The sequence below is a fragment of the Megascapheus bottae genome, chromosome 8 (genome assembly GCF_031878675.1).
Source record: "Megascapheus bottae isolate mThoBot1 chromosome 8, mThoBot2.hap1, whole genome shotgun sequence".
In the NCBI taxonomy this organism is placed as follows: Eukaryota; Metazoa; Chordata; class Mammalia; order Rodentia; family Geomyidae; genus Megascapheus; species Megascapheus bottae.
The window spans coordinates 10348070-10372032 of NC_143516.1; the positions used below are offsets into that span (position 1 = coordinate 10348070).

The window sequence follows — 23963 nt, forward strand, 5'->3', positions numbered from 1 at the left end:
CTAGTCGCTCCGCTCTCTCGGTCATGTGACCTTAACGTAACCGGACAGGAAAAGCCCCGCCGCCGCCGCCGCGCCGGAGACCGACCGCCGCGGCGGCAGCAGCAGCAGCAGCAGCAGCGCGCAGCGCGAGGGAGAGGCGGCGGCGGGGAGGACCCGCACCGCCGAGGCCGCCCCGCGCCGCCCCTCCGCGCCCCCCGTCCGGCCGCCCCGGCGACAGGTAAGCGCGCACCGCCGCCCCGGGCCGGTGCCCACGTGCCACCCCCGGCCCGGGCTCCGGGAAGGCGGAGGAGGGGGGCGGGGGCCCCGGAGCTCGCAAACGGTTCTGGCAAGCGACGGCGGCAACAAAGGCGGCGAATGGTCTCCGCGTCCCGGGGCTCCGAGCGAAGGCAAGCGGAGGGCCCCGGGCCGCCCGGGACCCGGCCCTGGGGAGCGCGGGCGGAGGCGCCCCGCGGGGCGGGGGCGGCGACGCCTGGCGCCGGGGCTCTGGCCGCCTGACAAAACCATCCCCGAAAGCCAGGCGGCGACGAGTCGGCGGCGGCGGCTCCATCCGGGGCTTTGCGGGAGGGGGAGGGGACGGAAGCCGAGAGGGCGGGCGGCGGAGCGGAGGAGGGAGGGAGGAAGGGGAGGGGGGCGGCTCGCGTTCCGTTCCCCGCCGCCGGTCCCTCCCTTCCCGCCGCCTCGGCGAAAGCGCGTCCCGGGCGGAGGCGACCGGTGAGCGTCCCGCGCTGGAGCCCCGGGAGGCGGGCCCTTCAGGTGCGTTAACTCCTCCGGACGCGCCGCCGCCGCCGCCGCCTCCCGCCGCCGCCGCTGCTGCTGCTGCTTCGGCGGCCAGGCCGCGAGCTGCGGAAGTGGGTTGGGGGGAGGGGAGGGAGGGAGGAAGGGGGAGGGGAGGGATCCGGTCCGACCGGAGCAGGCCCGGCCTCTCTGGCGCTTCTCCCAGCGGCAGCGGCTCCTACAGCTGCTGCCGCTACTGCCGCGGCTCCGCCTCCCTGCTCGCGGGCGGGGGCGCGCACGCGCGCTTCCGGCCTCCTCGGGTCTCGCGCTGTCTGCGGCTCTCGCGCGCGCTCCTCCCTGCTCGCTGGCTGGGCCGCCCCGCCCCCTCGCGCCCCGCCCCCCTCCCTCCTCCCCCCCCCCTCCACACCCCTCCGGCGCCGCCGGGGTGTTTGCGCCGGCCGGGGCGTGGCGCACGGCGTGGGCGTCGGCTTTGTGTGAAACTCCGCGGGACTTGGGCGGGCGGGAGCGCGCGCGCACACGTACGCTGGCCCGGCCGGGGCCCCGCACGGAGCGTGGCGGCGGGGCCCCGAGTGCGTCGCTCCGCCCCGCCTCGCCCCTCTGCGCCCTGGGGGGGGGTGGAGGCGGGACCGGAGGGACCGGAGGGGCTCGGCCGCCCCGCCCCGCGCGGGCCCCTCCCCGGGGGCGGGGTGGCCTGGCGGCCGTTGGGCGGCTCCGAAGCCGACCGAGACCGCTGTCTGGGCGCCGCCCTGGCTCCGGTGCTGGGGCGCCGGCGGCCCCCGCCTTGCGCTCCGCGGGCCCCGGCCGGGCGTCGCGCGGCCCTCGCGGCCGTCTCGCCCGGACGGGTCCCTCCCCCCCCAGCCCAGAAGCCGCCTGGAGAGCGAGGTGGTGGCTCTTCTCGGCCGAGGGGCGGAGAGGGAGAACCATGGACGGCGAGGTTTTCCACCCAGCTCCGCCTCGGGGAGGCCCCGGCCCCCGGCCGCCCCGGCCCCCCGCGGCCCGCGGGGACCGCCGCTCCAACAGCTAACGTGAGCCCAGAGGGCGGCGAGCAACGCTAGCGTGCGAGAAGCCTGAAGAGTGGGACAGTTGGACGCGGGCTCTTCAGCCCTCATGTCTCACTTACCACAGACCCAAGTACTGGGAAGATGGGGGGAGGCGCGCGCGCTGAGCAGTGAAAGGTAATCCGTGGGAGGAAAGCCACCATTGCATGACTTTTAAACGAGACCTCTCTCCTTTAGTCCACTTGGAGGTTCGTGTCTATAGTCTGAGCAAAGAATCGGCATGTTACTGAAACCACCCTGCCACCCAGAGATAGAAGAAGGGTCACCACATTGAACCGTGGAGCCGAGGTGGCCTTTAAAGGGCCTTCCCGTCCACTGCACACCCGCTGGCATTGGTGTACACTCTCCCACAATGTTGTACCCCACAGGAAATCGTACTGGGCCACTTAAATCAAGAAGCAAAGCAGCGAACGACAGCTTTACAAAATAATAATGAAGGGCCGGGAGTTTGGCCTAGTGGTAGAGTGCTTGCCTAGCATGCACGAAGACCAGAAGTGATGCTGAGGATCAAGTGGTAGAGCTCTAGCCTTGAGGAAAGCCCAAGGACAGTGCTCAGGCCCTGAGCTCAAGCCCAGGACTGGAAAAAAAATAATAATAATAAATTGAGATTACTATGAATTTTGAACAGACTTTTGCATTTTACAGTTTTTGGTTTTTTTATACAGTTGGGTTTGAACTCAGGGCTGTTAGGCAGGCAGTGTACCAGTTAAGCCACACCCCCAGGCCCGAAATTTCAACTTAAGGTAAAATAATACAAAAATGTACTTACCCCAGCTGCCATCTCAGGAGATGCACCTTGTTGTTACCCTGTGATTTCAAGTCCCTCCTGTATCTCTGAGAAAGACAAGTTTTTTCTGTCCGTGTTTGAGAATTACTGAAACTGAGAGAAGGAAACTCCCAGACTGCTGTGATGTCGGTTTGGGACCAGTTTTTGTCTAACTAGGGCTGTTCCTGCCAGATCTAAACTGTCTCTCCTAGACCCATGCCCCTCTCTGTGTAAGACCTTCGAAACACTGGGCAGGTAGTATGGTACCAGACTGTCACAAGAAAGGAAGATCGTGGGAACTGCCAATCTGCTGGGACTCTTGGGGGGGGGGGCGGGGGAGGTGGTTGGTCATGGGACTTGAACTCTGGGCCTAAGCACTGTCCCTGAGCTCTTCAGGTCAAGGTTAGTGCACTCTACCACTTGAGCCACAGCTCCACTTCTGATTTTCTGGTGGTTAATTAGAGATAAGAGCCTCCCAGACTTTCATGCCCAGGCTGGCTTTGAACCACCATCCTCAGATCTCAGCCCCCTGCTAGGAATACAGATATTAGCCACCACCCACCTCCCTTCTGCTGGAAATTTTAACCATAAATTTCAAAATGCACCAGGCAAAAGTCCCTTTATCTCATTTCCTCGTTCCATCTGTTCTTTGAATCTCTGAACTTGACCCTGGAACTCTTAGGAATTTTTTACAATTGTAAACATTAGACAGGGAACCTTTTAAAACCATGACTCTGCTCAGGTTATAAGTTTTATTAGCAAGCCATAAACTTAAAAAAAATTATTTTGAATTGCTAGTAAAGACAGTGTGGAAAATGAACTATGAAATTTGTGGGCAAGGGATGAGGGGCAATTGAGGAAACGCAAAGGAAAGGTGACTGTCCCAAAAGAAATGTCTTCATTACCTGACTTAGGAAATTCTAACCCCTCTGTACAGCGCCTTAATAACAACAATAAAATTATATGTGTGTGTGTGTATATATATATATATTATTATTTTATTTTTGTCAGTTGGGGGCCTTGAACTCTGCCTGGGCCTTGTCCCTGAGCTCTTCAGCTCCAGGCTACTGCCCTATACCCCTTGAGCCACAGGCCCACTTCCTGTTTTCTAGTAGTTAATTGGAGATAAGGATCTCAAGGTCTTTAGTTCCCCCGGTTACTTTAAACCACGATCTTCAGATCTCAGCCCCCTGAGTAGCTAGGATTACAGGTGTGAGCCACCATGCTCGGCAATAAAATTATATTAAAAAAAAAAAGATAGGGAATCAGTAGTTACAGAACCCTATCCAAGAGTTAGGAATTTAGGACATGTAGACCCATTATTTTATGGTAGAAAGGCCAAGTTAGAGGCTGTGTATTGAGGCTGAAACTATAATCCCCTGTTTAGGACCATGTGATACATGTGTGAGTCTGTGTGCATGCCTGTGCCAGAACTTGGACTTGCTCTTCTCCTTGAGCCACTCCATTTTTTGCTTTTTGCCTCTGCTAGCTTCAAACCATGATCCTAAGATCTCAGCCTCCTGAGTAGCTAGTATTTACTGTCACCCTGTTAACACCAAAAGGTTTAGAAAATATATGGTTCATTTAAGACTGCCTTACAGCTTTGGAACTCCATCAGAACTAGATCTGTAGGTGATTATATTGAGATTAATTTTACAAATCATGTTATATAAAATAAGACAGGATATTAGGTCTTTTTATTTTGCTGGATATGACCCAATGTAGGTTTTCTTAAAGTTGGTTGTTCTTTTTTTTTTTTTTTTTTGCCAGTCCTGGGCTTGAGCTCAGGGCCTGAGCACTGTCCTTGGACTTTCTCAAGGCTAGAATTCTACCACTTGAGCCACAGCACCACTTCCAGCTTTTTCTATATATGTGGTATCAAGGAATTGAACCCGGGTCTTCGTGCATGCTAGGCAAGCACTTTAACCACTAGGCCAAACTCCAGGCCCTAAAGTTGGTTGTTCTTTACATTTAATTAGTATTTATTAGCCATAAATCGCTGACCTACTTCACCTTGACATCTAAAATGCCCCTGATTCAGCCCCAGCATTATTGTGAATAAAACTTAATTGGGAATTAAAAACTAAATGTAATCAGAGAGCTGAGAATGTGGCCTAGGGGTAGAGTGCTTGCCTAGCATGCATGAAGCCCTAGGTTTGATCCTTCAGTATCACATAAACAGAAAAAGCCAGAAGTGGTGTGGTGGCTGAAGTGGTAAAGCACTAGCCTTGTGCAAAAGAAGCTTAGAGACAGTGCCCAGGCCTGGAGTTCAAACCCCAGACTGGAAAATAAGTAACTGTAAACTAAATCAAAATACAATTGAAAAGGCAAATCTTTATAGAAATGCAATAAATGCAATATTTTCCAATATTAAAATTGTTGCTAATAGTGCCCCTCCTTTTTCTAATTACAGTAGAAGATAGTTGTTGCTTAAAGAAACAGTAGAAGCTGGGGTCTGGTGGCTCAAGCCTGTAATCCTAGCTACCCAGGAGGCTGAGATTTAAGTTCGAAACCAGCCTAGGCTGTGAGATTCTAATCTCCCATTAATCATCAAAAGTGGTAGAGTGCCAGCCTAAGTAAGAATGCCTTGGCCCTGGGTTCAAGCCCTAGTACCCTGGGGGAGAAGAGGATAGAGGGAAAGAGTGTGAGAAAGGGAGAAAGAGAAAGAAGAGAGTCCAATCCCCTATACAAAAGAAAGAATTGTAGGAAATATTAGGAAAAGCTTTTTCCAAACTGTCAGTACAACTAAATACAATGTATATCTTAACTCTGAATTGTTTTAAGTATATATCAAAATTCAAATGAACAGGCTCATTGAGCTTCAGTTTATGGACCTTCCAGCATTATTTTTTCCTTCTTTTTCAACATTAATTTTTTATCATACTAATTGAAAAGACAGTTCTTGTCCTGCTAAGTGATCTAAACCTCTTGAAAGAATCCATCTTACTTGTACGTAATGCTCTCTCTGATGTGCCCAGTGCATCATAGTGTTCATTTATGCTTCACTCAAATAAAATCAAGGGCTTCGGAGGACCCTTTTAGTGCCCTTGAAATGGGTAGCCTAAGTGGTGTTTAGTGTGTTCAAAGAGCTATTATCTCTAGAAAGTGAATCACCAATTCCCAAAAGCTGTGTAGTCTTTAGTTTTTATTGGGAAAGTGAAGGAAGAACTTGGGTTGTGAGAATACAGCGTGATTACAAGTGTCTCATTCAGCTGCACCGCCCAAGATGAGAAACCATGCATGCCCACTCATCTCACTCAGAGAACGAAGCTGGAAGCTCCGTGCTCATGACAGCCAGTGGGCCAGTGCCCTGTTACCTGTGGAAAACAGTGCTGAAACTTTTTAAAAGGTGGTGTTACATGATCCAAATGATTATTTCTACATGACTTAGGAAGGGATTTTTTTTTTTTTTACCTATTTGATAGGAGCATGTCTTCTATTCTCTTGAGTTTACATAAGCAAAAAATTACATGTATACCTCAAGGAAACTTTTAACTTCCATGGAACTGTGCCATGGTTGGAGATCTTATATGGATCATCAGTGTCCTTAGCTCGTTGCTGGCCCTTGGTGACTAGGACCCCTAAGAATTTATAGAGTGCTCCAGGGAACCGTGTCCTGCCAGACACCACACCTGAAGCTCACGTTCTGAGGCAGAGCCCCTTCACACAACTGTGCAGAGATTTTAGGACAGGGCTGTGGTGTTCTGGCCTAGCTTCCCTGAAGACTCTGGCATCAATCACTGGACTTCTGAGCCTCGGGGACCTCAGCAGGCTCTCAAATCTAACGCCACCTAGCTTGACAAGTGAGAGGTCTAGAAGTCATCCAGGGTGCTTCGGTCCCAGGTCACTGGTGCTGTTGTCTTCTAAATATAATATCTTACCTGCCTTGCTCCTTCCTTTAGCTGCAGTGTACTTTGCCCTCCCCCAGAACACAGCCCTGTGATGGCACAAATCAGGGAGTCTTCCTTTGGGAGCCATCCCATTGTGTAGTGGGTGGGAAATCCCTTCAGAGGCCTGTCATTGTTTTAAGATAATAACTGATCCTTTAAACAGATGTCCAAGTGCTTGTCTCATTCTTCTCAGGCTCTTTGCCCTTTCGGGTCATGGCAAACTCCAAAGCACCAATCAAAACTCATTATTACCATGGAGAAATGCCAGATGAAAAACTGAGGAATTCATCCAAAATATAGTTGTTAGCTAAGATGCAGACTTTGCCAAGAACCCCGCAAATGTCCAGGTACAGGGAACAAAGGAAGAAGTTTAATGAGGTGGTAGACCCCTTCTCACATAGGCCCACTTGAGAAGCCCCAGCTATGTCCGGGGTGACCTATATAACCTGCAAGGTGGAGGGGGTGGAGAGGACGTGGAGACCTTGGTGTGGATGTGAGGACTAGGGGCTTCATCGTGGCAGACTAGGATGTATGAATACTCCAAATGGTAGATAAGGGAGTCTGCAGCGGCTCAGACCTGAAGGTCAGCTGGAGGGGTGGGAGATAGCTACCCTTAATCAAGGGGTCTGCTGTTGCTTGTGCCGGGCACTATGAGAGAGGGGGAAGGGGCCCTGGGCCAGCACTGATTATTTGCAGCCCAGACAGGCCTGGGAAAGGGGCATGCTAAGCTACAAGCTAAGCTATTGGAGAGGAGATCCCTGGGCTTACACATCACCATCAATTGTGCATGTTAAATTGATGAGAGTTTTTTAGGTCCATCTAGGATTAAAAGAAACTGAGCTTTTATCCCTAATTACCCAGTTATTTAGGTGTCAAACCACAGCTGGAACTTGTAACTCTGGACATCTAGTTACTAGTTTCACTATACTAGGTGACCTACTAAGCACACAAGTAAAGTAGTAAATAATAAAGAACCGTTAGGAGCTTTTAGAAGCATCTAGAGGACTACATAATTGGCACATGCACAGATGCCGCAAAAGTCTAAGGCCAATGTGTGAGTGCATGTGTGTGTGCAAATATGCAAGTGCATGAATGTACATGCTTATGTTAGTGTATGCCCCTGTGTGCCAACTCTGGGCTTTGGAAAGTAACATGTTGTATATCAAAACAAAAAAAATTTGAAGGCAGGCACTGGTAGCTCATTCCTATAATCCTGGCTATTCAGGAGGCTGAGATGTGAGGGTCACAGTTCAAAGACATCTTGAGGAAGAAAATAGATTTTTATCTCCAGTTAACCAACAAAAAGCTGTAAGTGGAAAAAGCTGAGAAAAAGCAGGAAGCCCTGAGTTCAAGCCTTAACATCAGCACAAAAAATATAATATATATATATATATAATTACATATAAAGTCTGAAAAGCTATAGTTTGGATCAGCCTTAGAGTCCAGAGAACAATGTCAGTATTTTTTTTTTCACTGTGAGCCATATACATACAGCTCTACTTGGACTTGAACTTTTGTACTTGGTAGACACGCTCTTTACCACTAGAGCCACCACACCCTGAATGTCTCATGGTAGAGATCCATCAGGTCCTACACCTCTGTCCCTTGACCCCTTCTACTGTGGCCAGTGGAGATGAAGCAGTGAGAGTGAGGCTTGGAGACAGAAGCCCACAGCAGGGAATATTACAGAATCTCAGAGGCCAAATAATGCCTTCTAGGAAAGAAACTGCCTGGCTCAGCTCACTGAGAAAAGTAGATGACACGTTATTTTGTCTTCCCTTGATCAACATGAAACAACATGATTTGTTGTTGTTGTTTGAGACACGGTCTTGTTATGTAGCCCAGTCTGCCTTAGCCTCCTCTGAAATGAAGAGATTACAAAACAAATTGTTTTTTTATAATGCTTATGTAAACTGGACACTTGAGACCCAAACTGGTGGTCTTGAGTCCAAGAATAATTGAATAGATATTTAATGTCATAAAAGATTTCATGTTGTCTGTTTACATTTGGAAAAAAAAGTATTCTTCACATTTGAATATGGTGTCAACTATTCTTGCTCTCGGAGGATGTGCTTAAATTATACCCTTTCTGCCCGCTTGTGGGGAATGCCCCCATCTCGGCTGAGTCTGCGACCAGCTTGTCTTTGCCTGCAGAATGGAGAACAACACTGTTGGAGCACCCCCACATCCCTGTAGCAGTTTGTTTGTTTTGTGTAAGAGTGGACCCGAAAGTCTGAAAAGCATTAGCGTGAATCAGCTCTGGAGTCCGAAGCACAGTGAAGGCAATAGCAGGGTGACAAAGAAACATCAGATTTGCCCTTCAGAAAGATCTGATGGTGAAGTGTGGAGAATCAGAAATTGAGAGGTGAATTGGGAGGTACCACTAGGATAAGGCAGACAGGGAAGTGCTTCAGTGGATGTGAGGTGGAGGTTTCAGAGAACTGGGACTTGAATTGAGAGTTTTCTCTGATGATGGTGCCTTGTACTGAGTTTGAGGACACCTGCTTCTCCCTGTCCTCAGGAGAAGTGATGCCCGGGTCCTGTGTTTGAGTTCATTCACCTAGACCAGGCTGCAGGTTCCTGTGGGATCACTGCGTGAGTACTCACCAAGGGGCTGCTGCCAAGGAAGAAGTGCTCTGTGCACTGTGTGTGCAAGAGAGCAGGCAGAGCCATGCTCACGAGAGTGAGTGCCAGTACCTGGACACCAGGCACAGGAGGTTTATCTAACTGGTTTATCTAAACTGCCATTTCTCTAAAGGTCAGCCTGGTTGGCCTGAACTGCATGCTCTTTATGCAGGTTAAGCCCAGAGCAATGATTTGGGGAACATGGAGAGGAAAAAGGAGAGAAAAGTCTCAGACAGTTATGCCCTAGTATGTTCCTTCTGCCTTCTGCCTCTCACTTCCATGTTTTCAGAATAATTCACTAGAAGTTCCGTTTTGATTTCTAAGAAACAGATTTTTAATATAAAGATTTTTCCTAAAATGATCCATGATTTTCTCCCACATTAATTTTTTTCATATATTTTTATTGTAATTAATAGAAGGGTTACATTATATTCACCAGATAGAAGGTGCATTACTTCACATACATTGGTACCCTTTCTCATGTCATGGTCCCCCCACATTAATTTTTAAACATAACTCATCTGTGCTTTCTCTCCTTTTCATCTCTCTGAGAGCCATCACATGTGTTCTTCCCTCCATATTTGAATGCCTGTGTTCAGTGTCATTCCTGATCTATGAGATGTGCCTAAATTGAGATCCTAAAATTAGCCCCTTAAAAAAGAAATGTTCAGCATTTCTTATCATGCTTCCTTCTTATGATCTGAACGGAACACTGTTCGTCTGTTTATGGAAAGAGAGGCAGCCGTGTATGTTGCTATGTCACAGAAGACAGCACTATATATAACTTCCAATGTTTAAACCACAGCCCTCTTGTAAGGTATTTATAAATTTGATGATAATAAAACAACCATATATCAAAAATCCTGGTGCTGGAAATATATCAGTGGTCGAACTCTTAAAATGTGTGAGACTCAGAATTTCATCTCCATCATACAAAGATACCATTCAGTATAAGCAGAGTAGAAGATGGGAAAGCAAACCAAGAAAACATGGACAAAGCTCAGGAATAGATAGAAGAAATTTAAGTGGTCAGTTAATATAAAATATGACCCACATAATTAAGTTCCTAGAAAGAAAAAAAGTGATATTGATAAACATTCTTAAAAACTAACGGTAGACAGCTCTCTTTATGTCTCTTTATGTTTGAATCCTTCATAGAAAGTACATAAACTTAAAAGCACAGTCAAAAATATTTTTTTTGGTTAATTTAAAACTAAGCTGGGCATGGCATCACCTGATTCCCAGCACTGGGCAGGAGGGTCAGGGTTGAAGACCAGCCTGGGATACTTAGCAAGACAGATATATAAAGAAGAAAGAAGGCTAGGAGTTTGGTCTAGTGATAGAGTGCTTGCCTAGCATGCACAAAGACTGGAGTTCGATCCCTTAGTACCACATACATAGAAAAAGCCAGAAGTGGTGCTGTGGCTCAAGTGGTAGAGCCCAAGCCTTGAGAAAGCCCAAGAACAGTGTTCAGGCCCTGAGCTCAAGCTCCAGGACTGGCAAAAAAAAAAAAAAGAGGAGGTGGAGGAGGAGGAAGAAAGGGAGAGAAAGTGAGGAAGTGAAGGAGTGGGGAGAGAAAAAAGGGAGAAAGAGAAAGAAGGGAGGGAAGAAAGGAAGGAATCTACCATACATTCCCATCAACAATATGTAAGTGATCCAATTTCTCCACGTTCTCACCAACATTGAATGTTGTGATTTTTGTTAATTTTAGCCATCCTAATAGGCATATTAAACAGGTGTGTGTGTGTGTGTGTGTGTGTGTGTGTGTGTGTGTGTGTGTGTACGCGTGCGCGTGCATGCCTGCGCGCGCATTCCAGTCCTGGGGCATGAACTCAGGGCCTGAATACTGTCCCTGGGCTTTCCTCAAGACTAGGGTTCTACCACTTGAGCCACAGCACCACTTCCGACTTTTTCTATGTATGTGGTACCAAGGAATCCAACCCGGGTCTTTGTGCATGCCAAGCAAGCACTCTACCACTAGGCCAAAACTCCTGGCCCCAGGTGATATTTTTAATTTGTGTTTATAAGTAAATGATGTTGAATGCTTTCCTGTGTTTCTCTGCCATGTATATCTCTGCTTTGATAAAATATCTTATCAAGTCTATTGCATATTTCTAATTGATTGTTGTGTTTTTGTTTTGTTTTTAACTATTAGTTTTGAGAGCTAGTTTTGATACTAGCCCATTTCTGGACGGGTAGCTTGTAAAGGTTCTACGATATTTTCTCCTACTCTTCTTAGCATGTCTTTTCATCATTGGGACAGACTTTAAAGTTTGATTTGGTTTAGTTTATCTCTTTACGGTTATGGAGTCTGCTTTTGATGCCGAGTGTAGGACCTCTGGTTAGCCCTAGATCCCTCATTCCAAACCTTTTGTGGTGTTTTGTTTTACATTTAAGCTCATGATACATTTTAAGTTCATTTGTACATGAAGTATGTGACAGATCTCAGTCCCTTCTTGTCTCCTTCTTTGCCTCCCTCCTTCCCTCCCTATGTACCTTTCTGTTTGCACCATTTGTTAAGAAGATTCTGCTTCCTTCGTTTTATTACTTTGGTGCCTTTTTCAACCATCAATTGTATGACTTTGTGTGCCTTTACCTCAGGGTTTTCTATTCTCTTACATTGATTTACATGCCTTTCTCTCTGCTAGGATAGCAATTTTGAATTTTGTACCACTATAATGTACCTTAAAAGGGGTGAACTGATTTTTCCTACTTTACTGTTCTTTCTTTACTTTGACGATGTGCTTATTTTTCTGGTGCTAAGGCTAAACTCAGGGCCTCCTGCTCACTGGGCTTGCCTGCTAATGCTGACACTCTCACCATGTAAGCTGTGCCTCCAGTACTGGCTTTTTAATAGTTAATGAAGTCTAGAGAATTTTTCTGTATGGACTGCCTTTAAGCTCTGTCTCTGCCTCTTGAGTAGCTAGGATTATAGATGTAAGAAGCATCTAGCTGCTATATTCTTTTATAAATGTTGATTTGGTATTCTTTTTCCATTGCCTTAGCATGTACATTCAGAATAATCTTGCCTATATCTAAAATAACAGATCTTACTAGGATTTTGATAGATATTATGTCAAACTCTCAACTTGAAAGACTGACATCTTTTAACTAAGGCGAGTCTCTCCATCCATAAACATAGTGTCTCTCCATCAATTTAGCTCTTCTTTGATTCATCAGCAACCTCTAAGTATCCGTGTATAAGTCCTACATGCTTTGCTAGATTTATGCTTATGTATCTTTTTCTGCGTGATTATAAATGGTATTGCAGTTTTAATTTCAATGTCCATAAATTCACTGCTGATTCCAGGTGACTTTTTTTTGTATGTTTATCTTACTGACCATGTTAGTTCCAGGAGGGATTTTTTTTAAGATAGATAGATAGATAGCTAGATTTTTTTAAATAGACAGATGGACAGATAGATTCCTTGAGATCTTGATTTCCTGTCTTCCTTTATTCTACTAGTAAATATTTCCAGTGCTATATGTTAAAGAAAGAGAGAGCATATACTTCTTTGTTCCTAATCTTGGAGAGAAAGCATTCCCTTATTCTTACCATGAAATGTAACATTGATCTGTATATGGTGGGCTATCTGTATGCCAATGGTACTAGAGTTGAACTCAGACCTTCATGAACTCAGACCTTCAGTTTGCTAGGCTAATGTTCCCTGAGTCCTATAGCATAGCGGGCTTTTACAAATGTTGTCTGACTGTAAGAAGGAGCAGTTTAAGAATTTGATAGCCTTTTGACCCCTAGCTATGCAGGAGGCTGAGATCTGAGAATGGCAGTTCAAAGCCAGCCCAGGCACAAAAGGATCTGAGACTCTTGTCTCCAATTAATCACTAGAAAAAGGAAGCAGGTCTGTGGCTCCAGGGGTAAGGCAATAGCCTTGAGCTGAAGAACTCAGGGACAGCACCCAGGCCCATAGTTCAAGCCCCATCCATGACCTACCCCAAAAAAAAAAAAAAAAAAAAGAATTTGATAGTCAAGTCTTGTTAGCAGCTTCCCTACTATGAGTAGATTCCGACCTGAGTAATTGGCTGAAGGATTGTGTGAGAATGAAAACCTTAGAATTTGAAGTTGGTACAGTGATGTTTATGTATTGATTCCTCCACTTTCCAGGTGGAAAGCCTGGGGCAAATTATGTGTGTATTAGAAAACTTAGTTCTTCCTTCAACCTAAAGGAATCGCTGACTCCAGTCCTAAGGAGCCATTGTCCATGGCAAGTACAAGCAGGAAGAGTGGAGAGCGTGGAATTTCCCCGTGCCTCGCCGTGATTCCAACCAGCACTTCAGTTGGTCTGTCTCTAGAAGATTGGACAAACTCTGATATATCTTTAAATTTTCATTTCGGATCTTTTTTAAAGGCTAGCTGGTCCTGAATGGGTTCAGGGTCAAGAACTGATGCTTGAAGGGAGAGCCCTGGGTTCTTGCCTGACTTTCCACTTACCATCTGTAGGCCTGGGCAGAGCGCATAACCCCCATAGGAGTTCTGACAGGCGTGATCTGAGGACGGAGCTCACCAGTGTACTAGTTAGTTGTACGCCGGACAACACAGGAGCTGTGCTGCCATGTTAGCCTTGATCATGACTGTTGGTGACTATAAAGGGCACATTCTTGTTTGTGAACCACCTTTTTTAAAAACAAAATTGTTTACTTTGCAGATTTTTTAAAAAATGGATTTGACCAACCATGGACTTATTCTACTGCAGCAGTTAAACGCTCAGCGAGAGTTTGGTTTCCTGTGTGACTGCACGGTTGCAATCGGCGATGTGTACTTCAAGGCACACAAATCAGTTCTTGCTTCATTCTCCAATTACTTTAAGATGTTGTTTGTCCATCAGACCAGGTAACTAAAGTGGTTGATAATATCTAATGGCGTAGACTTCAAACTCCCGTGCCCTCCTCCCACTGAGCCCACTCTTTGCCTTTGTCCAGACCGCAAGTCTGTCTGCCTGTGCCAGGTTCCTAGGTATTCACTTCCCTTGTGACCTCTGCCCTCTGCCCTCTTGGTTACCGGTGCTTTCTGTAGCTCTGGAGATTCACCAAACCTGCCCACTTTGTGAGCCCCTCCCCTCTCAATCACCTCACTGGGTTTCACCTGCATGATCTGCAAGGCCTTCTCCCCCAAAGCCAGCCACCACACCCCAGCCCCCCAAATTCAATCATAAATTCCTCCAGTTTCCCTTTTTTCTATCTTACTGTCCATCTTTCCTAAGACTCTTAGAGAAAAGCATCTTTTGAGGTAAAAGAAAGATTGATCCTTCTCCCTCACAGCCCTCTGGGTTTTTTCTTTTCTTTATATTTTTCATCCCTTTCCACACCGCATCCCATCAGCCCGTGGGGGATGGGGACTATAAAAGCCCTTAAAAGGGTCCCCTGTCCTTTTTTGCACTTGGCTCATCCCACACTCTTCCTGTCAATTTGCACCATGGCTTCCTCCCCATCACTCCACTGCAGTCCTGTCTCCAAGGTCACCTCACCAAAACCACTGCCCTGCCCAGGCCCTGGTCTGCCCTCAACAGCTGTGGCTGCTGTCACTTGTACTGTGGTGCTAGCTGCCCTTGCTCTGCCCTCTGCCCCTGGCCTCCTGAGCTCTGGCCTCAGGCTTTCCCCAGTCTCCTTACACTCTAGTGTGGGCCTGTCTTTCCCATAGGTCTTATCTTGCTACTGGAAACATGCAGCTTATCACTCCAGCCTCCATCTTCCTGTCTCCTGAACCCTATTCCAGAGTCTCCAGGGCTGCCTCTGATCACTTAGAACTGACTGTCCCCCCCACCCATCTCATCGGGCATGGCAAAACAGCATGATATCTCTTAAGGACTCTTCATGTTCTTTTCTTCTAGCTTAAATTCCCTTTCAGATGGTATCTTACCAATTCCCAGATCATGGTTTCTTCAAAGCACGTTTCACCTTTCTCCACTCTTTCTCACTTCCATTTTCTAGGCATCCACTCTGTCTATACATTACTGTCAGATTAATTTTGCTAAACACCATTTTAAGTATAGGACAATAAGTAAATGTCTGCTTTGATAAGAAACATCTTGAATGTGTGATTACTTGGATCAGAAACCAAGAAGATGCCATTATACATCAAATTACTGTTCAGGTTCCTTATCTTGTCATTTGGAGCCCTGGAGGCCTAGAGCCGGAACCTCCAGCCTCCCTGCCAGGTGCCTCTGAAACACTCCACCCATCCTGGTGGTTATCTGACCAGCTTCCACAGCTCCCATGCCACACATCCTTCTTCCTGCCCTTCTGTCACCAAGTAGACAAGTAATCGAAAGTGACCTCTTCTCTCACGGTCATAGCACTTCATTTGTGCCTCATTTTCCCTAAACTGGTCTCAGTCGTATAGGTATAGCCCCCCTCATGCCCTCCCCCCTGCGCACACACCTTGTTTGTAAGTGCTTTGAGGGCAGAGACTGGGTTTACACATCTTTGTGGAGACTGACACCACAGAGTGTAACTAAGCTTGTGTATATAAGGAAGAGCCACGAAAGGAATTCAAAGAGTATCTGGGCTACCTAGTACAATTATACCTTTTAAGCTCAATATGTTAGAGAACTGAGGCCTTTGTACTTACATTCTACACAGATAAATGGTTCTAAAAGAGAAAATTGTGTTGTTGTTGTTGCTGTTTTTGTGGGTCATGGGGCTTGAACTTGGCCTGGACTCTGTCCTTGAGCTCTTCAGCTCAAGGCTACCATCCTACCCCTGGGCCTGGGTGCAGTCCCTGAGTTCTTCAGCTCAAAGCTACTGCCCTACCATTGAGCCAAGCCCCACTTCCCGTTTTCTAGAGGTTAATTGGGGATAAGAGTCTCAGGTTCTTTTGTGCCCGGGCTGGCTTTGAACCTTGATCCTCAGATCTCAGCCTCCTGAATAGCCAGGATTACAGGCGTGAGTCACCATGCCCTGCTCAAAAAGGAATGATTTTAAATTTTAGAAGTAAAAGAAAACAATGTATTGGGCTTTTATTAAAGGCAAAAAGATTCTTTTTTTTTTTTTTCTTTTTTGCCAGTCCTGGGGCTTGAACTCAGGGCCTGGGTACTGTCCTTGGACACTTGATTTATTTATTTAATTTTTCTCAAGTCTGCCACTTGAGCCATGGTGCCACTTCTTGCTTTTTCTATATATGTGGTACCAAGGAATCGAACCCAGGGCTTTGGGTATATTAGGTGAGCACTCTACCACTAGGCCACTCTCTCCCCCCTCCCCAATTCTTTTATTAAAGTAAATGGCAGTGAATAAATGTCATAGTAGTGAAAGATCATGATTTTGCATCCTAGAAGACCCCAGTTTAAGCAGTAGTTTGTGTAACTACACTAGAAGTAACACAAGCATTTGGAGAGCCACCCAGTAGCCAGCCTTTTTACCTCCGTACAGAACTTAAGTTCACTAAAACAAATATAGGGAGACCTTGGGGACATGCCCTTAGCTTGATGGGACCAGTGACTAAGACAGGACTAGCACCTTTGAGTTTACTTGAGGCAGTGTTTTGTCAGTTTAGGGGGAGGGGAGTAGGGGAGAGTGGTACCCAGATTTCAACTCAGTAGGAGCTGTACCATTTGAATCACACCTCCAGTCTTTAGACAGTGTTTATGTCGTGTAGTTATCACTCGATGTCTCTACCTTTGGTCTTCAGGCTTTGAGCTGTCAAAATTAAAAGTACTGAGGGCAAAGCCCTGTTAAATATAGCGCTCAGCATTATTTGAAAAATCTTTATTTTAAATTTTTAATGAAGGAAAAATTGAACAAGGAAATTGCTATGGATGTTTTGACAGAGGACTCAGAGCTGTGTGAAAATGCTCTTCACTTTTTTTTTTCTTTTGGCCTGCATAAAACATTCTTCAAGCAGACATCTGCAGATCAGCTCTCTGCTGGGAAGACACTGGAGGAGCGGAAGCCACTCAAGTCTGTCCCTCAGTGGAGCTGAGTGGCTAAGATTGAGGTTGGGGGATGAAAGTTGTTGAGTGGTGGGGGCTGGAGTATGACACAGGGAAGTTTGCAAAGCTCCACTTCTGTTATAAGCATGTGTGTGTATATGCTTTAAAAAAAGAAAAAGAAAAAAAGAGGGGCCGGGACTTTGGCCTAGTGGGAGAGTGCTTGCCTAGCATGCACATAGACCTGGGTTTGATTCCTCAATACCATATGCATAGAAAAAAGCCAGAAATGGTGCTGTGGCTTAAAAGTGGTAGAGCTCTAGCCTTGAGAAAGCCCAAGGACAGTGCTCAGATCCTAAGCTCAAGCCCTAGGACTGGCAGAAGAAGAAGAAGAGGAAGAAGGAGGAGGAGAAGGAGGAGGAGGAGGAGGAGGAGGAGGAGGAGGAGGAGGAGGGAGAAGAAGAAGAGAAGAAGGAAGGAAGGAAGAGAAGAGAAAAGAAAAAGAAAAGAAATGTTGCCTGGCACAGTGGCTCATGCCTGTAATCCTAGCTACTCAGGAGGCTGAGATCTGAGGATTGTGGTTCAAAGCCAGCCAAAGCACCAAAGACCATGAGATTCCTATCTACAATTAACCACTGGAAAACCAGAAGTGGTGCTGTGCTCCAGGGGTAGAAGGGTAGCCTTGAGCTAAAGAGCTCAGTGACAGTGCCCAGGCCCAGAGTTCAAGTCCCACGACCTGCCTCCCCCCCAAAAAAAATTTTTTTTAAGTACAATAGAATAAATTGGTATCTGGGGATCTCCCTGGATCCTAAGGCCCTGGCTATGACCTCAGAGCCTCTCTGTATTGCTCTTCCTGGCGCGCAGCCAAAACTACCTGGCCAATAAGACTTCTCCCTCCAGCCTGGCTGCAGTGTGGGCTGTGGGTTTCTCAACCTCTTCCTGTCTTTGCCATCGGGAACTGCAGTTGCTGTTCACAAGCAATAGACAGCCTGTCCAACCTCGAGTGAGAAATTGCAAAGCCAGTCAGTCTGGCCAGGGATTCTGCTCTTAGTACCTGTCATGAAAGCTGAGAATCACAGCTCCCCCTTGGCACCCTTCCCCTCTAGCAAGGAGGAGGGGTGGGCTGTGGGCTTTGTAGCTCTCATTCCTTGAGGACCAGGTCCACATGGAGCCTTTTAATCCTGGGTAATTTGTGGAATCTTGAAAGTCTTTCCAGGCCCTTGGTCTCTGCTTCATATGTTAGACTCTACACCTGCTATTATTGGAACTTACCTTGTGCTGAAAAACCACCTGTATTTACCTTCCTATTTCAAGGAGTGTAAGCAATATAAATATAAAAATAAAAGACACCAGGGTTTGGGCTGGGAGTTTGGCCTAGTGGTAGAGTGCTTGCCTAGCATGCACGAAGACCTGGGTTCCATTCCTCAGTACCACATACATAGAGGAAAAGCCAGAAGTGGCGCTGAGGCTCAAGTGGTAGAGCTCTAGCCTTGAGCAAAAATAAAGTCCAAAGACAGTGCTCAGACCCTGAACTCAAGCCCAGGACTGGCAAAAAAAAGACACCGGGGCTGGAAGTTTGGCCCAGTAATAGAGTGCTTGCCTAGCATGCACAAAGACCCAGGTTTGATTCCTCAGTACCACATGTATAGAAAAAGCTGGAAAGCTGGAAGTAGTACTATGGCTCAAGTGGTAGAGCTCTAGCCTTGAGAAAGCTCAAGGACAGTGCTCAGACCCTGAGTTCAAGTCCCAGGACTGACATAAATAAATAAATAAATAAGATATCAAGTAAAGATATGAACAGTCTGTGTGTGTTTTTTTAAACGAACTTTGATACCCTCTCCCTTTGTCCTATTAGGGTTATGGTAGGTTTTTTGTTTCCATACTTTGTGATCAAACATATGTCACATGATTATTTGTATGTACACTTAAGATACAGCTGACATTTGTACAGTAATTATTCAAATCTGTCCTATGCCAGGTTGCTATTACAATCACTTTGTCTTTTTGTGTGTGTGATGGTACTAGGGCTTGAACTCAGATCCTCACACTCTCCCTTAGTTTTGCTCAAGGCTGTTGTTCTACCACTGAGCCATACCTTCATTTCTGACTTTTTCCTGGCTAATTAGAGATAAGAATCTCTCAGATTTGCCTGCCTGGGCTGTCTTTGAACCATGATCTTCAGATATTGGTTTCCTGAGCAGCTAGGATTACAGGTGTGAGCCACTGGTACCCAGGTACTTTTTAAAAATAGACTAAAATGTTAAACTTATAAGAGTAGGGCATAGCATCATGAAAAAGTGTTTAACAAATGAACATGACTGTTAAAACAATCAAAAAGTTGTAGCAGGGACTTAGAGTGTGGCCTAGTGGTAGCATGAAGACCTGGATTCAATTCTTTGGTGCTACATACATAGAAAAAAAAGTTGTAACAAGTTGTGCAATCAAAAATTGTTATAGACTGTAAAGTCATTCAAGGAAGCTGTCTGCAGCTGCATAGTGGATGATAACATCCACTTTATGGAGATAACACATCACAGTGGTTTTTCAGTGTCGTATTAGAACTTCTCGCTTTACTGATGGTCTGAGAACAGTGCTGTTGGTGCTCACAGTCAGGATGCTGCTGTTTCTAAAATGATGCAAGCAGTAGTTTAGAAGTTAGAAAAACAGCTGTACCATCCACTACACTAGATCTTTGCTTCCATCTATCAGTCTGTCATCAACCCATAGAGAGAGTTTATTGATGGATCTAGGTGTGCTTTTGGAAACTAGCCTAGATTTAACTTTCAGTCCTACCACTAACCATCTCTGATACTGAGCAAGGCATCCCTCCTTGGACCTCTCCCGTACCTGTAAAATAAGGATTGTTGGCAGTCAGATGGAAGCATGGTTGTATGGCCCCTCAGCAGGGTTGATGCTGATGGGGATGAGGAACAGGTTGTCCCTAAGCCACTTTTCATGCCACTTAGCATGTGGCTGGCCTGGCCAGCTCTCATCCCTCACCATGCTCCAGCCTTTGCTAGAGACTCAAACAGCTCCAAGTTTTGATGCCATGCTTTTACACTGCTCATGCTCGCCAGCTCCCCCCTCCCCATCATCTTCCTTCCCAGATCAGCTGTTCCACTTTCCTGACAAGCTCTGGATTAAATAATACAGAGCCCTAGAACGCTCAGCCAGGCCAGAGGATGTAACAGTCAGAAGTGAGAGTGTTTTGTAGTTTGTTTTTTTTTCTTCTGCAGACGCTGATCGATCATGTCAGACACTGAATGACATTTGCTTATAGGCTTTGTTTCACGTCTCTTCCAGTGAGTGTGTCCGATTGAAGCCCAGCGACATCCAGCCTGACATTTTCAGCTATCTCCTGCACCTGATGTACACAGGCAAGATGGCGCCCCAGCTGATCGATCCTGTCCGCTTGGAGCAGGGGATTAAATTTCTGCACGCATACCCGCTGATCCAGGAAGCCAGCCTCGCCAGCCAGGGCACCTTCTCCCATCCTGACCAAGTCTTTCCACTAGCTTCTTCATTATATGGCATTCAGATTGCCGATCACCAGTTGAGACAGGCCACCAAGATTGCCTCAGCACCCGAAAAACTTGGGCGGGAGACCAGGCCTCCGCCAGCCAGGATGAGCCAGGAGCAGGTGCCCGAGGCCTCCCAGCTGTCCCAGCTGACCTCCAATCTGGCCCAAGTGACTAGGACAAACATGACCCCCGCTGACCCCCTGCAGACCTCGCTTTCTCCAGAGCTGGTGTCCACTCCCGTTCCCCCACCTCCGCCCGGGGAAGAGACCAACCTGGAGGCCTCTTCCTCAGATGAGCAGCCTGCGGCAGCCCTGACCATCACCCACGTCAAGCCAAGCATCATGAAGAGGAACGGAAGCTTCCCCAAGTACTACGCCTGCCACCTGTGTGGCCGGCGCTTCACCCTGCGGAGCAGCCTGCGGGAGCACCTGCAGATTCACACCGGGGTCCCCTTCACCTCCAGCCAGCCCGGGGAGAGCCGCGTCCCCCTGTCCCTCTGCAGCAACGCGGCCGACCTCGGTAAAGACAGCATGGAAGTGCCCGAGGCGGGCATGATCAGTGACAGCGAGCTGCAGCACATCTCCGACTCCCCCATCATCGACGGGCAGCAGCAGCCGGAGACCCCGCCCCCCTCCGACATCGCGGACATTGACAACCTGGAGCAGGCCGACCAGGAGAGGGAGGTGAAGCGGCGCAAGTACGAGTGCACCATCTGCGGGCGCAAGTTCATCCAGAAGAGCCACTGGAGGGAGCACATGTACATCCACACCGGGAAGCCCTTCAAGTGCAGCACGTGCGACAAGAGCTTCTGCAGGGCCAACCAGGCGGCGCGCCACGTGTGCCTCAACCAGAGCATTGACACGTACACCATGGTGGACAAGCAGACTCTGGAGCTCTGCACGTTCGAGGAGGGGAGTCAGATGGACAACATGCTGGTGCAAACCAACAAACCCTACAAGTGCAACTTGTGTGACAAAACCTTCTCCACTCCCAACGAAGTGGTCAAACACGCCTGCCAAAACCAGAGCTCAGACGTCTTTGCCCTAGACGAGGGGCGGTCTGTCCTTCTGGGCGGCGGAGACTCAGAAGTGGCCGAACCAGACCACCCAGTGTTAGCCTCCATCAAAAAGGAACAGGAAACTGTGTTACTAGACTGAATGTTACTGGTCTTTTAAAGAAAAACAAAATGTCGTTTTTACAAAAACTCTCTTTCCCCTTCCCAGAATTCAGAACCATAGTTGTCCGTGGCATGATTCCAGCAGGGTCTGTTCCCTTCTCTTCCCCTCAGCCCCACTCTTGAAAAAGACTGTGCATTATAAGCCTGGAATTCATTTCCTTCAATCCAGGGGATGTGGGGAAGATACTGGTCCTTAGTACTTATAAGTGTAATAGGTTTTGAGAAGTTTTCGATTATTTAAAAGCATACTTGGAACTAATTAAGGGTATATAACAAACACAAACCAACTAGAATATATTTGGTAAGCTGAAATTATGACTCCCTGGGTAATAAGTCTTCCTTCTCAGAAAAAGTGTCAGGAAATACGGCATGCATCTTAGAGATAAAGCTGGGCTCTGTCTGTACTATGCAAAATTTTAGAACGTATGGGGGACCTTTAAACCCAAGAAAATGTTCTTAGTATTTATCCTCTAGCTGTCTTACTTCAGAATGTATCCTTTGAGATTATGTCTAGTTAAGAAAACTCTAGTTTAAAAAAAAAATCTACGTTAACAAGACAAAAGTAATAATGTGATGGCAATCTTAAATTTTTAGATGGAACATGACAAGCCGTGAGTCTGTGTGTTTGTAAGAGGGAACGCGGATACTTGCTATAAACAGGTGAATTAATACACTTGCCTTATCTAATTGCGGGCTTCTTTCCAAGCTGAACAACAAAATGCTGTATTTTGGTTTGTTGACAAATTGCTCGGTTTACAAATCATACTTGAAAGGACTAGTCTAGATTGTCTTTCTGAACAGAAAGTGACATGCCATTTTTCTAGCAGATGCCTGTGGTGGGTTCATGTCAGTACACGCAGCTGCTTTGAAATCCACGCGCGTGCCCCCCGCCACAGGGAGAAGGGTATATGTAGAGCATGCGTCTTCCAGGGGAAGTTGTGAGCAGATGCAACTTCAGTGACTTCAGGTCACGAGCGAAGTACATTGAAGCATCAGAAATGACAAAAGGAAATCAGAACAAAAAATTTTAATCGCGGTTTTGGGGGAAAAACAAACATGCTCTCTTCTCTCCCATTTTTTTTTTTTTTGAACACCTGAAGTTTTCTCCACTGACCTAAAAGCAGTAAAAGTTGTCCGTTAATCTCCCCTTAGCCCAATAAAGAGAATGGTGTTGTAGGACAAAACAGGAGCCAGAAGTGAGGACCCAGGGGAAGAGGAAAGGGGAAAAAACACTTACACTGTATGTGTATGCTGAAAACTGAATAGCCCGCCATCCCACTATCTGTATAGTTGAGTTCTCAGATTTGTAAGTTTTTATACATACTTTCATTAAATAAACATTGCGTTAAATGAGCTTGTGATTCTTTTTTACTGTGGACCTGCCTACCCAAAGGGAGATGCTAGGCCATCTCCTATGTGCTGGACTTTGTGGGGAGGCCCCTCACCTGAGCGCCATTCTCCACACTTGTAAACTGAAGATGACTATGTTGGGTCACAAAGTTGTAGGAATGAAGTGAGTTCTGGGGACAGTGTCAACAGCACCTTACCAGGAGGAAAAGGAGGCACTTTCTAAAGATGACACCAAGTACAAGAGTCTGGTGCATGGCATCTCTGGATGTCTGGGAAGGGATTGTGTACCTAAAGGGGTGGCGGTGGGGTGCTGAGGGAGAAGGACAGTTGGAGCCAGAAGACATCTTGAAGACCATAAAGCCCGAAGAATCAATCAGAACAGTCAACTTAGTTCCACCTCTTACTAATTTTGCAAATAGGATTGCTTTTCCTTCACAGGAAAAGCAGTTAAAGAAGGGGCTTCACTCTCAAAAGAAGGGGCTAAAAAAATAGGTTATGGAGCCTGGTGCGGTGGCTCATGCCTATAATCCTAGTTACTGAGGAGGCTGAGATCTGAGGATCACAGTTCAAAGCCAGCCTGGGCACTAAAGTCCGTGAGACTTATCTCCAATCAACTGTGAGGAAACCGGAAGTGGCCCCTTGGCTCAAGCAGTAGGGTGGTAGCCTTGAGGTGAAGAGTTCAGAGACAATGCCTGGGCCCAGAGTTCAAGCCCTATGACTGAAAAAAATAAAATAGGATTTGCAGAGCACTGTGAGAGTCTCACTGCAGGAGGTAATGCTTTTGCGGGAAGAAACCATTGCTATTCAAGATAACTGATGGGCATGAACAGAATGGAGCCTAACTTACCCCACTCAGCAATGGGTGCTTTTGAGGAAAAGGGTAGGGCATCCAAGCTGAGTACATTGGCTTCTGCTTGCAATCTAGCATTTTGGAGACTGATGTAGGAGGATCACAAAC

The 23963-nt window shown here is 46.9% G+C and overlaps 1 protein-coding gene across 3 annotated transcripts; it reads left to right on the plus strand.

The window, feature by feature from the left end:
- The first annotated feature begins 132 nt into the window (after positions 1-132).
- Zbtb2 (zinc finger and BTB domain containing 2) lies at positions 133-23009 on the plus strand. Of its 3 annotated transcripts, none has more exons than XM_090337957.1 (3): positions 133-217; positions 13739-13923; positions 20261-23009. In XM_090337957.1, exons 2-3 carry the CDS (start codon positions 13751-13753, stop codon positions 21633-21635), a joined length of 1548 nt encoding a protein of 515 aa, XP_090194083.1. In that variant the 5' UTR covers positions 133-217; positions 13739-13750; the 3' UTR covers positions 21636-23009. The 3 variants fall into 3 exon arrangements, with proteins under 3 accessions (XP_090194083.1, XP_090194084.1, XP_090194085.1); XM_090337958.1 differs by lacking the exon at positions 133-217 and adding an exon at positions 617-753; XM_090337959.1 differs by lacking the exon at positions 133-217 and adding an exon at positions 1638-1910.
- The last annotated feature ends 954 nt before the right edge of the window (positions 23010-23963 follow it).